Below are 14,336 nucleotides of genomic sequence, written 5' to 3'. Positions count from 1 at the left end.
AGGATTGGTGAATAATAGTCTGTGTATCATAATCTTGTCTCCTGTTGCTGAAAAGCTAGTCATGCCGACACTGCTATTTATACAACCACTATTTTTTTTTTTAAATAATATTATTTATTTATTCAACAAATCAATTATTAATTTTTTGCAAGAATAATAAAATCCCATAAAATGATGGGATATGAATTATTGCATGAAACACCCTGGAACTATCTTTTATTCCATACCTTTATGCAAAGCTAATGTTTGAATTTTTTCTTTCTTTTTTTTACTTTTATTTATTTTTAAAATATAAATAAATAAATAAATAATACCACAATTATTTTTAGAAAATTTATATTATATATATATACAATGAACTTTTGAGAAGCTTGAGAATTTAAACCCGACCCGTTAAGACATGGCTGCGGGAAAAATGCCACGTCAGCAGACAGTTGGAATCTTCCCGTCTGGATCCCTAGGGCTGACGTCAGCGAACACCGGGAAAACTAACAGATAGAGATAGATAGAGAGAAAAGAAAGTGGGGCCCTTTTCATACACTAGGGCTGACGTCATGGGGGCCCATGCTTTTCTAAACCGGCTTCTGTTTGATAAATTTTGTGAAATCAACCTTGTAAGTTTAAAAAATATCACTTATTGGCGATTTAAATTTCAAAAAAATAATGGGACGCATGTGTTTTATGGACTTTGAATAAACTTGAATGAACTCTTAATTATTAACCACATAGAATTGATTAATTTATAAGATATTAGAAAATTTTATGGCGATATTACCAACCACGAGCTTAAAAATTTGTGGCCGAAAACAATACCTTTCGTTTTTCAATTTTTTAGAAGAAAAAAAAACTATTTATTTAAAAACAAATAAATATGCATAATAAATTAATTTTTTGGTGAATAAAAATTTAAAACAAAATTATGACAATAGATAAAAACAACTTTTACTGATTCAGAAATAAAAAATGTAAACCAATATATATGAAAATAAATTTCAACAAAGGAACAACCAACCACCGAGCTAAAAATTTGTGGTCGAAAAACACCGTATATTCTTTTTTTTTCATCTAGTTTTAAATAAATAATAAAATAAATAAATAAATAAGAATAAATGTAATGGAGTGAAAGAGAGAGTCAAGCTTAGTCACCCAAAAGGGTGGCAGAGAGAATGATGGAACCCTCTTTTAACACCAGAGTGGCCCAATTGGCACAAAAGCTGAATCAATGCATGTGCTTGGATTGACACTTGAATCAAAGAAAAATTACAAGCAAACAAATATAGAAAAAAGAAAAAAAAAATCATTAATATGTTTTGTTTCATTTATTCCTACCATCATTTTATTCCTAATTTCCAACTACAAATAATTTTTTTTAAAAAAATTAATCTTTTAAGTAATAATTTTGCCAACTAATTGTATATATATATACTTTATGTGAAATATTAGTAGTAAATATACCGAGTTAAAGTATATAATGTGATTTATTGTATTTTTTTTAGAAATAATAAAAAAAAAAATTAACGGTTGTGCTCACATGAGGTGACCAAATCCTAAAAGACAAGCAAGATATGCTACATGTGCTTGCATCTCTTCTAATGGGCCCATTGGGCCCCTATTAGACAAAGGCCCAAAATAGGGACCACAAGCCTAATCTAATCGATCCTAAGGAATCTTACACTTATGTCGAAAACGTACACCAATGATGTTCCATATATAGTCAATGTTCGTATATCAAACACATATATATATACATAATATTTTGAAAACATATGCAAAGAAAAACCTGGTGGATCGATCACATTGGCCTCTCGGTCTATAGGAATAATTTGGATGAGTTCGGGCCCACGAATAATCGAACCTACAACACTTGCATATGGCATTGATAGTGAGAACACGGCCGGTGAGGCCGACAACAACACCAACAACAACAACTTATCACAGACTTTCATCATGCACATTTGAGTATCGATGATCATCGTTAAAAAATCGCATTCAATTATTTACTGTGTTATGATTGAATGGCATATATATACATAAATGGATGGAACAATTACTGTTATTGTGTTTTTTTACTGTTAGTCCTTGACATGAATGACAGGCTTTGTAGGAAATGGTGCTAAAGTTTCAGTCTATAGGACTAGTTCAGTTTAGCATCATTTGGGAAGAGCAAAGAAAAGCTGCAATTTCTTTGGTGTCATTTCTGCAAAAGCTTTGCAGTTAGACTGCCTGTTAACTGAAAGAAATACCATTAGACATTTGGAGGGGTCTCATTACAGGTTTTAGCATCATCAACATCATCAACATCATCATCATCATCATAATAATAATATTGTATATGCAGACATCACTTAATTAAATACTGTTCCTTTGGTAAATCATTTATAATTGCCTTCCCTTCCCTTCATTTTTCTCCACTTTCTCAGTTGGGCAAAAAAATTTTACAAAAATATTTAATGATAATTAAAAAAAAAATACAAATTTATATAGAAAGTAAAAAAAAATTAGGAAAAAAAAAACGTGGACCAAGAAGAAAATGCTCCTTGTTCAATTCTTTCGAAGTAATTGAATCATTTTTTTTAATTTGAGAATCTCCTCTCTTTTTTCATTATGTCTAGAAAAGTAATTGGAGAAGAACTCAACAGTATTAGTAAAAAAAAAGGAGAAGCAGAACCGAGTCTAGATGATACGATAAAGATCACCCCTTCAGTCGATTTGTTTTATAAAAAGAAGATATCAATGAACTTCTATTACATGGTTTTACGGTATTCAGTTGTACATGGTGGATTCACAATTCACTCTATTGATCCACCTGACTATGTCTGTCCTAGCTATGATTCCATTGTATTTAATGGGCCGTTTGGCATGTGGAAAAGTAATAACTTTACAAAAGAAGGTAAAGTTGTGAAAAACTTTCACACGTTTAGTTTTAATATGAGCAAGGCAAAATAACGGTCTTCATGTAACACAATTATTAAAATCATTTCATCATAATAAAGTTTAAAATATTTTAAAATAAATTCAAAGTTCATTTTATTATGGTTGACATGAATTCAATTAGGAATGTGGCCCAATGCTTCGTAGATGTGATTGTCTAAATTTTCTAAACAAAACCGTACAATAAAATAGAGCCCCAGTACCATTTATTGCATTAATAATGGGATTAGATTTATAAGCTCAATTCCTCTGCCACAACAATTTATCTACTAGAACATTTCTCATAATTTAAATAATCATATAAGTAGTATCACCAGTTTTTTTTTCATATAATTAAAATAGAAAACGAAGTAAACAACCCTCAAAAAAGAAGAAAAGTATAATCAGAACACACACCACATACAATAAAAATTATATATATATTTGATTGACTTGAGACTATTTAATAGAAATTATACATTGAAATACTTTTATTTATTTTAAAAATATTATGTTTTTGAAAAAATTATTTCAAAATCAACACGATCTAGATGAATATATACAATTATATTATTTAAAATAATGATAATAATATATATTTTTTCATAAGATGAAGCCATTTGATGAAATTAGGGTAGTGGAAACATGGTGGAATTTGAAGATTTTATGAACAAAAACGTGGACATGATTGGAAGAAAATATTTATTTGCCATGATTTTCTTCTCCCTTAACAAGTTAAGATCCAAATCAATAATTAAATAAATCAATCAAAATGCATAGAGATAGATTTACTGAATTAAAATTATATTTAGTCACAAAATATCTTTAGTCTAGTGGTACTGGGCTTATTAAATAAGGATTAATTTACAGAAATTTTATTACCCGGATTCAAAATGCATTTACTATAGTGGTGCAAAGAGTCCATGTAGTAGCAACTTACAAACTTGCAACTTAATCCCTGTATGTCTGTTAGGTGGGAGCATATTATATATACATATGCATTTATTGCATTTGTCAAACACAATAAAAAAAATTTAGCATTAGAATAATTGAGTGATAAGATATTTCAGTCCTCGTACTTGATGAAGTTGAGGGTTTGATTCTCTCGTAATACGTGATTGAGATATTATAATTAAAAGATAAACTACCCAAATGGTCATCTATTTTTTTTTTGTGTTTTTATTTCGATCATCCAGTTTTAAAAAATTATAATTGTCTCTTATCTTAAGTTTTTATTACGATTTGATCATCCAATTATTCGATATTAACGGTGATCACATATGACATACTACGTGGTATATCTTTGCTCAGAGCTAGTATTTGATTTGACATATGCCATATGTGATTGTCGTTGACGGTGAATGCGTAGGCTCACCAAATCGTAATAAAAATTAAAAATAAGAGACCAAATTATAATTTTTTAAAGTTAGGTAATCAAAATAGAAATACACCAAAAAAAAATAAGAGACCATTTAGGTTTACCCATAATTAAAAGTTGTGGTATGATGTGAATTGATACATATATATATATAATTATTATTAATGTAAAAAAAAACATGCAACTTTGATCATAAATTTATACAAAATATCACAATGAAGCATATTCATAAACAAATTACACATCACACATGCTAAATAAAACATTCTCGATTGGGAAATGTACTATCATATCCATTTTATTTTCATTATAAAAAATAATGATCACATATAATTTTTACTCATATTTAATAATTTAAAATTTTTAGAAAAAAATGAAAAATGTGTGGAAAAAACATTGGTTCTTCTATTTATTAATATTTCCAAAAAGAGAAAAAAAAATCATTAATGTAATAATCATTAGACATAAAACCAGACAAAAAACCTCAATTAATATTAAACTCATTAAATCTCATCAAAGTTTTATGCTTATCTTGAGGCAGAACAATAATAATCCAACGGCTATGATTCATTGTTTTGAGTGTTGAGTGGTTCAAGAAAACCCAAACCCAAACCCAAACCCAAACCCTAACCCTAATCAAGTCTGAATTATTCGTTCATTTTTCGAGCCCTTTCTTCGTCTTCTTCTTCTTCGAAAACCCTAACCCTAACCCTAACCCTGATTCGTTTCTTCGTCTACGTTTTGCCATTGATCTGATTTTCCGGTGACCGGGGAGTGGGATTCGACGGAGGTTTGCGGCGAGGAGGATGAGCGCACAGAAGAAGCGGAACTTCAAGATCGAGGCGTTCAAGCACCGGGTGGAGGTCGACCCAAAGTATGCTGATAAGACGTGGAGGGTCCTTGAGCATGCTATCCATGAGATCTACAATCATAACGCTAGTGGCCTCTCATTCGAGGAGCTTTATAGGTTTGATCTTCAACGGCTTCATGATTTCTTGAAAATTAGCAAGGAAATCTGTGTTTTTTTTTATGGTTAATTTGTTCTTTTTATTCGTGGAATTTAATGGGTTTTTTTATATAGTGAATTATATCCATGAATTTCTTGCTTGGATGGTTTGATTGAGGAGCATCTTTCTTTTTAGCTGAATTTTGGGACATGATAGTTAGCTGAATTGAATCTGGTTTTCTATCCTGACATTGTTCGGTTGATGCAGTTACTTTTAGTATGCACACATTTGTTGTCAATTTGTTGTTGTGCTGAAGAAAAAAAATGCATAGTTCGATCATTTAGGTTATAAAGTCCAATCTTTTCTGAGTGTTGGAGTAAACTCTTATGTTATTCTCAATCTGTTGGATTTGATTGTTGTCTTTGATCACGAGAACTGAGAACAAGATTGTGTGTGTTGTGTTCCTGGAGCTTAACAACAAAGCAATGAGTTTGGATTTTGCAAGTGTATAAGTGCTTTTGCTCCTATAGTTTTAATTGTAGAATTAGGTTTGCTTTTATTTTTATTTTTTTTTTTATATTTGAAGTGCTCTGATACGGATTTTGATTCCATTTTGAGGAAACTTGGTGTTGGATTGTACGCCATATGGTTAATTTCTTTCTTCCCGTGATGGCATTTGGATTTGTTCATAATTGAACCATACATGTTACACCTGCAGAGCAATGTAGAGCATGGACCAAATTTATATTTATTAGATACTTTATTCCCTGAAAGATAAAGCCTTCTCATTTGTAGGTAAATAATTTCTGAGACTGTAATGTAGAGCATAAACCAAATTTATATTTATTAAATACTTTATTCCCGTGATGGCATTTGGAGTTGTTCAAAGTTTTAGCTTCATATTTTGTTGACCTTCCTAGCTACTGTAATGTCTCTAGCGGTTGTTACATTGGCTTATTTATGGTACATTAAATTTGTTTGGGTTTATCAGTGTCAGTCATAGTATTTCTTATCAGTGTGAGTGTTGTTATGATGTTTTGAGCTTGCACAATGGGCTGCAGCTCAAACTCACTAATGGACCATAGATAATTATGCAATTTTGTAAGACAATACTTGAAACATTTTTTAAAACTTTGCTTGCACCTGCCAAGACTCTTAAATTTTTTGTGTTTCATGGTCACACTGCACAATTGTTGCTACACTATGTGGAAACTTGTTTTATTCCTGTATAACCCTGAAGAAAGAGTTGTTTACTTTTTAATTCTCATACACTATAATCTTATTTTTATCACAAAGTACAATTTGTATTAGGTTAAGCATAGTCATTACTCAAGCAATTGAATTCTATCTCTATGCTTATGGCACATAAGTTTTGTTGCTTTGGCGTGGATATGGCATTGCGAATTAGATGTGAAGTTAGTGAAAACTAGACATGTGGTCATATATGTATGTGTCTGGGTGCGCGCGGGCATGTGTGTGAATGTTTGTTTATATGTGGACACATGAATCATGAAAATTAGCAAAATCGAGAAGGATTAAGAAGATGATAAAGATAAAGAAAAATCAAACTTAAAAGATAGAAAGATAAGAATAGAGGGAATTGACTTTAAAAACTTTAAGATTTTAAATTTGCTTTTCTAATTAATGATTGGTATTTATTAATAGTAATAATTTTTAAAAATTAACAATTATATGTATTTATTTAAATGATTAAATCTTGTAAGAGGAGGTTGGAATATCAATTATTGGAAGTTTGGTTGCAGGGATTCTTATGGAGCTTGTGAAGATACAAAAAAAACATGAGATAATGTTAAAAAAAAAAAGAGAGTAGATTGAGGGCTGGTAACACCTAGAAAATGTGATGTTCCACGTGTATATGCAAACATTTATGCCTCTATTTCCATACCTTCTGACTGCTTTATTAGCTATTTTCAGCCATGTTTTTATGAATTATCTCTAGTTGTTTATGATAAGATATGGTTTGTTGTTATCTTTGAATTTTCATCCACAAAAGAAAATAGTAACTAGGTTTGGATGTGCCCAAAAGGTGGCAACACTGTAATTTCAAATATAATAATCCAAGTCATTAGCACATTTTGATTTAATGACTTAAATACTTGACCATGATATTATATTTGGTTGCCTTTGCAGTGATACTGATTATAAACCAGAGATAAAAACTGGTCCATTGTTTTTCTTCTCACATTGAAGATTTCCATGTCTCATGATCCTGTTTTTTATGTGTTTTTAGTTTGCATTCATTTATTCTCAGCTTCTTTTATGACTATAGGAACGCTTACAATATGGTGTTGCACAAATATGGAGAAAAGCTGTATCTTGGTCTTGTGACCACGATGACATTGCACCTAAAAGAAATGTGTAAATCTGTAGAGTCTGCACAGGGTGGACTGTTTCTTGAGGAACTGAACCGACGATGGGGGGATCACAACAAGGCTTTGCAGATGATCCGAGATATATTGATGTACATGGATAGAACCTTTGTTCCTATTAATCATAAGACACCTGTTCATGAACTTGGACTGAATCTCTGGAGGGACAATATCATCCACTGCAGCAAAATACAGACCCGGTTACAAAACACACTCCTTGACCTTATTCACAGAGAGAGGACTGGAGAAGTTATAAACCGTGGATTAATGAGGAATATAACAAAGATGCTGGTGGATTTGGGATCTTGTGTGTACCAAGATAATTTTGAGAAGCATTTTCTTGAGGTCTCAGCTGATTTTTACAGAGTTGAGTCTCAGCAGTTCATTGATAATTGTGATTGTGGTGAGTACCTTAAGAAAGCTGAGAGAAGGCTTAATGAGGAAATAGAGAGGGTTTCACAGTACTTAGATGCTAAAAGTGAAACTAAAATAACTTACGTCGTTGAGAAGGAGATGATTGATAACCACATGCAGAGGTTGGTCCACATGGAAAACTCTGGTCTTGTGAATATGCTTATGGATGATAAGTATGATGACTTGAGCAGAATGTACAACTTATTCCACAGAGTCCCTGAAGGACTCTCAACGATTAGAGAGGTTATGACTGCTCATCTTCGAGAAACTGGAAGGCAGTTAGTAACTGATGTGGACAAATTGAAGGATCCTGTGGATTTCGTTCAGCATCTATTAGATGTTAGATACAAATTTGATAAGATCATTACAACTGCATTTAATAATGACAAAACATTCCAAAATGCATTAAACTCTTCATTTGAGTACTTCATCAATCTGAACAATAGGTCTCCTGAGTTCATATCCTTGTATGTTGATGATAAGCTCCGGAAAGGCCTGAAAGGGGTCAGTGAAGAGGATGTAGAAACTGTCTTGGACAAAGTGATGATGTTATTCAGATACCTGCAAGAGAAGGATGTGTTTGAAAAATATTACAAGCAACACTTGGCCAAACGCCTGCTTTCTGGTAAGACAGTCTCTGATGATGCAGAGAGAAGTATGATTGTGAAACTAAAGACAGAATGTGGCTATCAGTTCACTTCTAAGTTAGAAGGCATGTTTACAGATATGAAGACCTCTCAGGATACCATGCAAGGCTTCTATGCCAGCCAATCTTTTGATTCTGGTGAGAGTCCAACCCTTGCTGTCCAAGTCTTAACAACTGGGTCCTGGCCTGCACAACCTAGTGCCCCTTGCAACTTGCCAGCTGAAATTCTTAGTGTATGTGAAAGGTTCAGAGCATTTTATCTTGGAACACACACTGGGAGAAGGTTGTCATGGCAGACAAATATGGGGACAGCAGACCTTAAAGCAATCTTTGGAAAAGGCCAGAAGCATGAACTTAATGTCTCAACTTATCAGATGTGTATCCTCATGCTCTTTAATTCATCTGATTGCCTGAATTATAAAGAAATTGAAGAGGCTACTGAGATACCATCAGCAGACCTGAAGAGATGCCTTCAATCCCTTGCTTGTGTCAAGGCTAAAAATGTTCTTCGCAAGGAACCCATGAGTAAAGATATTGGTGAAGATGATGCTTTCTACTTCAATGACAAATTCACTAGCAAGTTCTTCAAGGTTAAAATAGGTACGGTTGTGGCACAGAAGGAATCAGAGCCAGAGAAGCTTGAGACTCGCCAGAGAGTAGAGGAAGACCGGAAACCTCAAATTGAGGCTGCCATTGTGAGAATTATGAAATCCAGACGGGTTTTAGATCATAATAACATTGTGGCTGAGGTAACAAAACAGCTACAATCTCGGTTCCTGCCAAATCCTGTTGTGATTAAGAAACGAATCGAGTCACTTATCGAGCGTGAGTTCTTGGAGCGTGATAAGACTGACCGGAAGTTGTATCGGTACCTTGCCTGAATCTCAGATGCATCGCCTCCATGGTGCAGAGGCCTTCTGATTGTGTGTTGTGCGGTTCAGTTGGTAAGTTATTTGAATGCTGTCATGTTTATAGTTACTCTCTACTTTAATTCGGTCACCCAATTCGTTTTTCTGTTGTCTCTTTCAGATCGAACTGTGGATAAGTGTGGAGTGCGTGAGATGAGTTTAGACTGATTGTAATACCTGAAGATGGGAGGGGTGGTGGTTGGATTAAACCCGGAAAAGAGACTGTACAAATTTGAATTTACTTTCCATTTGTGCTATTCATTCCATGACTGGTGGTGGTGAATTGGAAGGGAATTGTTTTTGCCTCTCTTTGACCACCCGGGGGGAAGTGCATTTCATCTGTGGGTTTTCACTGTTGTTTATTTACCCTTTTTTAGCTACTATTGATTTCAAGACTACACAATGATAAACCACAAAGTTGAATTCTATCACTGAAAAATTACTATTGATTCTCAACAAATGATACAATTTGAATCAGGAATAAGTCCTTAAGTTTGAATGGTGTATACAAATTGGAAACCTCAAAATTATAGTATTGCTTGTGGGTTTGGCGTTCTCTGGATAGAATCACAGGGGGCATTCATTGTCCTCTCAATCACACAGCTTCTAAACTGGACTCTGGTACAAGAGTTTTGGGTTTAAAAACACAAGACTTCTTGAACTGGAGGATGTATGTGCACACAAGTTTCAAGAGTTAAATATGCTCTCAGGGATGCAGCTGCTGGACTTCTGCTCTATGATGGAATAATTTCGTCATGGCTCTTCGCTCACAATCCTGGATTTTAAAAAATAAACATTAAAATAAGCAAGAAATACGCGATTCAACTACACTGTTTGATAAGTGATAATGAATTAGCAGAGGTTCATATGTATAAATTTTCCCATTGAGTTCAGTAGCATTGATAAAAGGAGTATCACTGCAAGATAGTGAACTTAATGATGCACATGTAAGAGAGAACAAATACTAGTTTTTGTATGTAGATTGTAAGTAATGGATGTTATAATGTTCCAATAAGTATTCTGATTTTGGAATTTTGAAGTATGTGAGCAATCTTTATCAGGTGGATTGTTGCTTACCTTAAACATGTTAAGGAAAAATGGTTTTCCAGGGTTCATTCTCTTCAGCTTCAGAAAAGTGTATGCGAAACTCAACTGATCTCGTGAAGTGAAGCGGTCGACTTCATTAAACCATAAGCAGGAAAACAAATTTGACATGGGCGTGTGAGCACGCACAATAAATGAACCTTCAGGCACAACTGCAAGGGTAAAAAATGAATGAGATCAATCGAAGGAAAACAAAAAGGAGAAAACTGCAAGTGTATTCAACCATAAAATAAGAATGGCACTTACAACTTGGAAGAGGACTATTCATATCAGATTTATTGAACTTTGTAAGGCCATCAGACTGATAGAACAGAAACTGTTCATCAATGGCTGTATGGTTGTACTTATTCAAGCGCTTGTTTTGGAGAACTTCCTCCCAGACACAATGTCTATCATAATGATTTGAAATAGAATACTCTGACCTCTTTCTCCACAAAAAATATTCAATGATGAGAAGTGGGTCAGCATTTAATCTCATTTTGCTGTCAATCCAGATTGAATACCTATAAGAATTCACAAGGTCCACCAAATAAGAATGAAGAAATATTGCATGCGTGCCATTTGTGATCTCGCAATGAATCATCAATCATGGGAAGAGCATGATGTTAACAACAACTCCTAGGTCTTATTAGTAATAGTCGTCATTGATAAGATAAAATTGACCATAGCTAGCTTTTTAAGGACAACCCACAGGGTTCTATCAGGTTAAATTAATTTATTATGAAAAACTAGTTTACAGTACCTTGCTGATGGAAAGAGTCTGTGTGCTAAAAATTTTGGCACTTTTCCAGTTCTCCGCATGTCCGTGTACGGTAAGTTTTTCACTTTGACAATTCTCCACAAGCCAATGTATCCCTGATTGTCAGGAACTTGTCCTTCTGAAGAAAGTGTTTTCAGCGTTAGCTCATCCAGGAACATGACGAAGCATACATTCTTCTTAGAATATGTGCCAATCTGTGAAAAGTATGAGCTAGTGATACTTATTACTCATACAAAACATGCGAAAATATTTCTAATGGTATATAGTATGGCAGTAGGCTTAATGATACAGCATTGAATATTCAAATCTATGGTCTATGGTCCATGACCGGGTATATTCCTTTGAAAAACCCAGAACTACAGGTGCAAGGTTTCTATCAGTAATAGGCAAATTACCCAAAGCTACCTTCTCTTGAGATGATTGTATAAATCAAGCTGGCTAAGGTCAGAATTCAAGGAGAAAGCCCACTTAATTGCTCACGAGATATAGATTTCCATAACCATTTCCACATATGTATTGCATGCACTTAAAAGAAACCTCTTTGATATCAGACAACAAAGTTATACCCTAATCTCCGCTTTTTAAAACCAACTTAATAATATATGTCCAATGAGATAGAATACTATCTGAATGTGGGATTTGTGGAGTAAAGGCACATGAAGATCTCCCAAAACAAATGATCAAAGCTTACAGTGTAGTTGGATTTGAAGAACAATATACCTTCTTGCTTGCAGGTCTTCTCAAATAGTCCGAACTTCCAAAAATGCATGATGACACCGCCACATGACAAGCAGACAGGTAATCCTTATCTTGCTCATCCAAATCAAAACCAGAGCTGGGATGCTCAGTTGGTCCTTTGACGAAACCACAATGTATCGTTTGGTCAGTTGCGTGAAATGACGCTTCCCTCTCTTCAAGAGTTTGATGACCACCAAATTTTGGTACAAAGCTATCATCCTCACTAAATTTTCCCTCTTTTGCAACATATTCAAGTGTAAACTTTGTAAAGTTCATGTAATTCTCTGGTTCCAGAAGATCACCAATTGACTCTGTTAACTCGATTTGACATGGACTGTCTGGAAGATCAATCATAAAAATGACCAGTAAAGAATTTTATCATAGATGTTGAAATCTCAAAAGACCAATTATGTTGGTCCATTAAGGGAACAAAACTCTTACAATTTTTGTGTGACTTTCGTTTAGGTGGTCTTGAGCTCTCCAATTCAGATCTATTTTGTTGACCATTCATTGAGGTGCTACCATCAACATCTATAAGATATATAATCTATTATCTTGCAAGTAAAAGAACAAATATCCTAAGGTTGATAAACAATCTTCTTATCTCTGCTAAAGTACCTTTAACTTGGGAAGGCATATTTACTTTGTCAGCCAAGTACACATCACTCGTTTCTCTGTTCACCATTCAAGTTTCCTCTCATGAAAAATTCTTTGCCAACCTGCCCTTGGAGTGAACCTACATAAAATTTCGACACAAGTGAGTAAAAGTATCAAATTTCATCAAAATGACATAACCAACGCAATAAAAATTCCTTCTCATTTCATGGAATGATCTAATCAAAACTTATACAAGAAAGGCAAAAGAGCTTCTTTCATAGGGTTCCTAACCAAATTGTCACTTCAAAAATTGGCACTTTGTGAGAGAATTTAAAAGACCTGTCAACAAGAAACAATATTTGCATATGCTAAATTTTTTTTCTATCAGAATCAAGCTAAATTTATACAATCAATGGAATTAATTAGAGTTCCCAATCAAATTCTTACTTCAAAAATCAGCACTTTCTGAGTAGATTTAAAAGACCTACCAACAAAGAACAGCATTTCATATCCTCAGATGTATCCTACTAGAAAATCAAACTAAATTTAAACAGCCACCGCCATTCATTCAGCTAATATTCCCTCTTATTTCCATCAAATCAACACTCCCAACTAAGAAGTTACGAATTAAAACCGATATCAATCAGTGATTTATAAAGAAAGGACTCAAGAAGCATGTAAAACAAGAGCTCACCGTGAAAGAAGAACTTAGCGACGAAAAAAGAGAAGCATATGAATAGCAACATCGAGAATGAGAAAATCCAGAGCGAGCACCGCCATTTCCATCCTCGTCCCAGCGCCCTCGCCCTGCGAAAGCGAGGGAGTTCGATCTCATGCTTGAAGCGAGCCATTGTGGCATCTCTTCGCAAATCCCTCTCTACCAATCGCTGATCTCTGGAAAAGATTGAAACTTTGGGTAAAAAACCAAGAAAATCATTGAAATTTGGAGACGATTCGAAGCGCGAAGTGGAAGAACACGCAGATCCAAATGGCCGAGATCCTTATTTTGTTAGTTGGAGTGAATAGACCAAATTGCCCTTGAATTTTCTAACTAATACTTCCTCAGTCCAATTTATTAAAATTAGTTAGTAATCTAAAATCTTAAAAAATATATATTAATTTTATTAAAATTATCTTTATTTAAAATATAATTTAATAAAATATACAGTTAAATCAAATGTGATTTATTAGAAGTTATAAAAATATATTAAATATGAAAAATAAATTTTAAGAAATTAGTATTTCATGTTTTATAAGTTTTCTAAATGAATAAAATTAAAAAGGATTATAAAATGGGACAAATAAAAAACATATATATTTTCTATAAATTAAAATTTGATTTGAAAATTGGAAAATTGAGGTACTGTTTTAAATAATGCAATTCTCTTTTAATTCTTTATTAAAATAAAAATTTTAATTTTATTGACTAATATTTTTTTTGATTTATTGTAATGCATATTTTATTTAACTATATATCTTGATTAACAATCAATCTTCTTTCACTCTAAAGGGTTTTACTTAAAAAATATAAAAGAACATATATC

At 33.3% G+C, this 14,336-nt stretch overlaps 2 protein-coding genes across 2 annotated transcripts; one reads left to right on the top strand and one right to left on the bottom strand.

The window, feature by feature from the left end:
• Nucleotides 1-4,926: 4,926 nt before the first annotated feature.
• LOC120249430 (cullin-3B-like) lies at nt 4,927-9,964 on the top strand. Its single transcript, XM_039257936.1, has 3 exons — nt 4,927-5,255; nt 7,526-9,629; nt 9,715-9,964. The coding sequence occupies exons 1-2, from the start codon at nt 5,095-5,097 to the stop codon at nt 9,564-9,566; spliced, it is 2,202 nt and encodes a 733-aa protein (XP_039113870.1). The 5' UTR covers nt 4,927-5,094; the 3' UTR covers nt 9,567-9,629; nt 9,715-9,964.
• On the bottom strand, nt 9,963-13,750 carry LOC120249431. The gene is made up of 8 exons (XM_039257937.1): nt 13,487-13,750; nt 12,814-12,931; nt 12,637-12,726; nt 12,178-12,533; nt 11,440-11,651; nt 10,944-11,200; nt 10,671-10,849; nt 9,963-10,368 (listed from the first exon to the last, which is right to left on the bottom strand). Exons 2-8 carry the CDS (start codon nt 12,878-12,880, stop codon nt 10,300-10,302), a joined length of 1,230 nt encoding a protein of 409 aa, XP_039113871.1. The 5' UTR covers nt 12,881-12,931; nt 13,487-13,750; the 3' UTR covers nt 9,963-10,299.
• Between the last annotated feature and the right edge of the window lie 586 nt (nt 13,751-14,336).

The sequence above is a fragment of the Dioscorea cayenensis genome, chromosome 19 (assembly GCF_009730915.1).
Source record: "Dioscorea cayenensis subsp. rotundata cultivar TDr96_F1 chromosome 19, TDr96_F1_v2_PseudoChromosome.rev07_lg8_w22 25.fasta, whole genome shotgun sequence".
NCBI classification, from domain to species: domain Eukaryota; kingdom Viridiplantae; phylum Streptophyta; class Magnoliopsida; order Dioscoreales; family Dioscoreaceae; genus Dioscorea; species Dioscorea cayenensis.
This window is presented reverse-complemented; position numbering and strand designations above follow the sequence as displayed.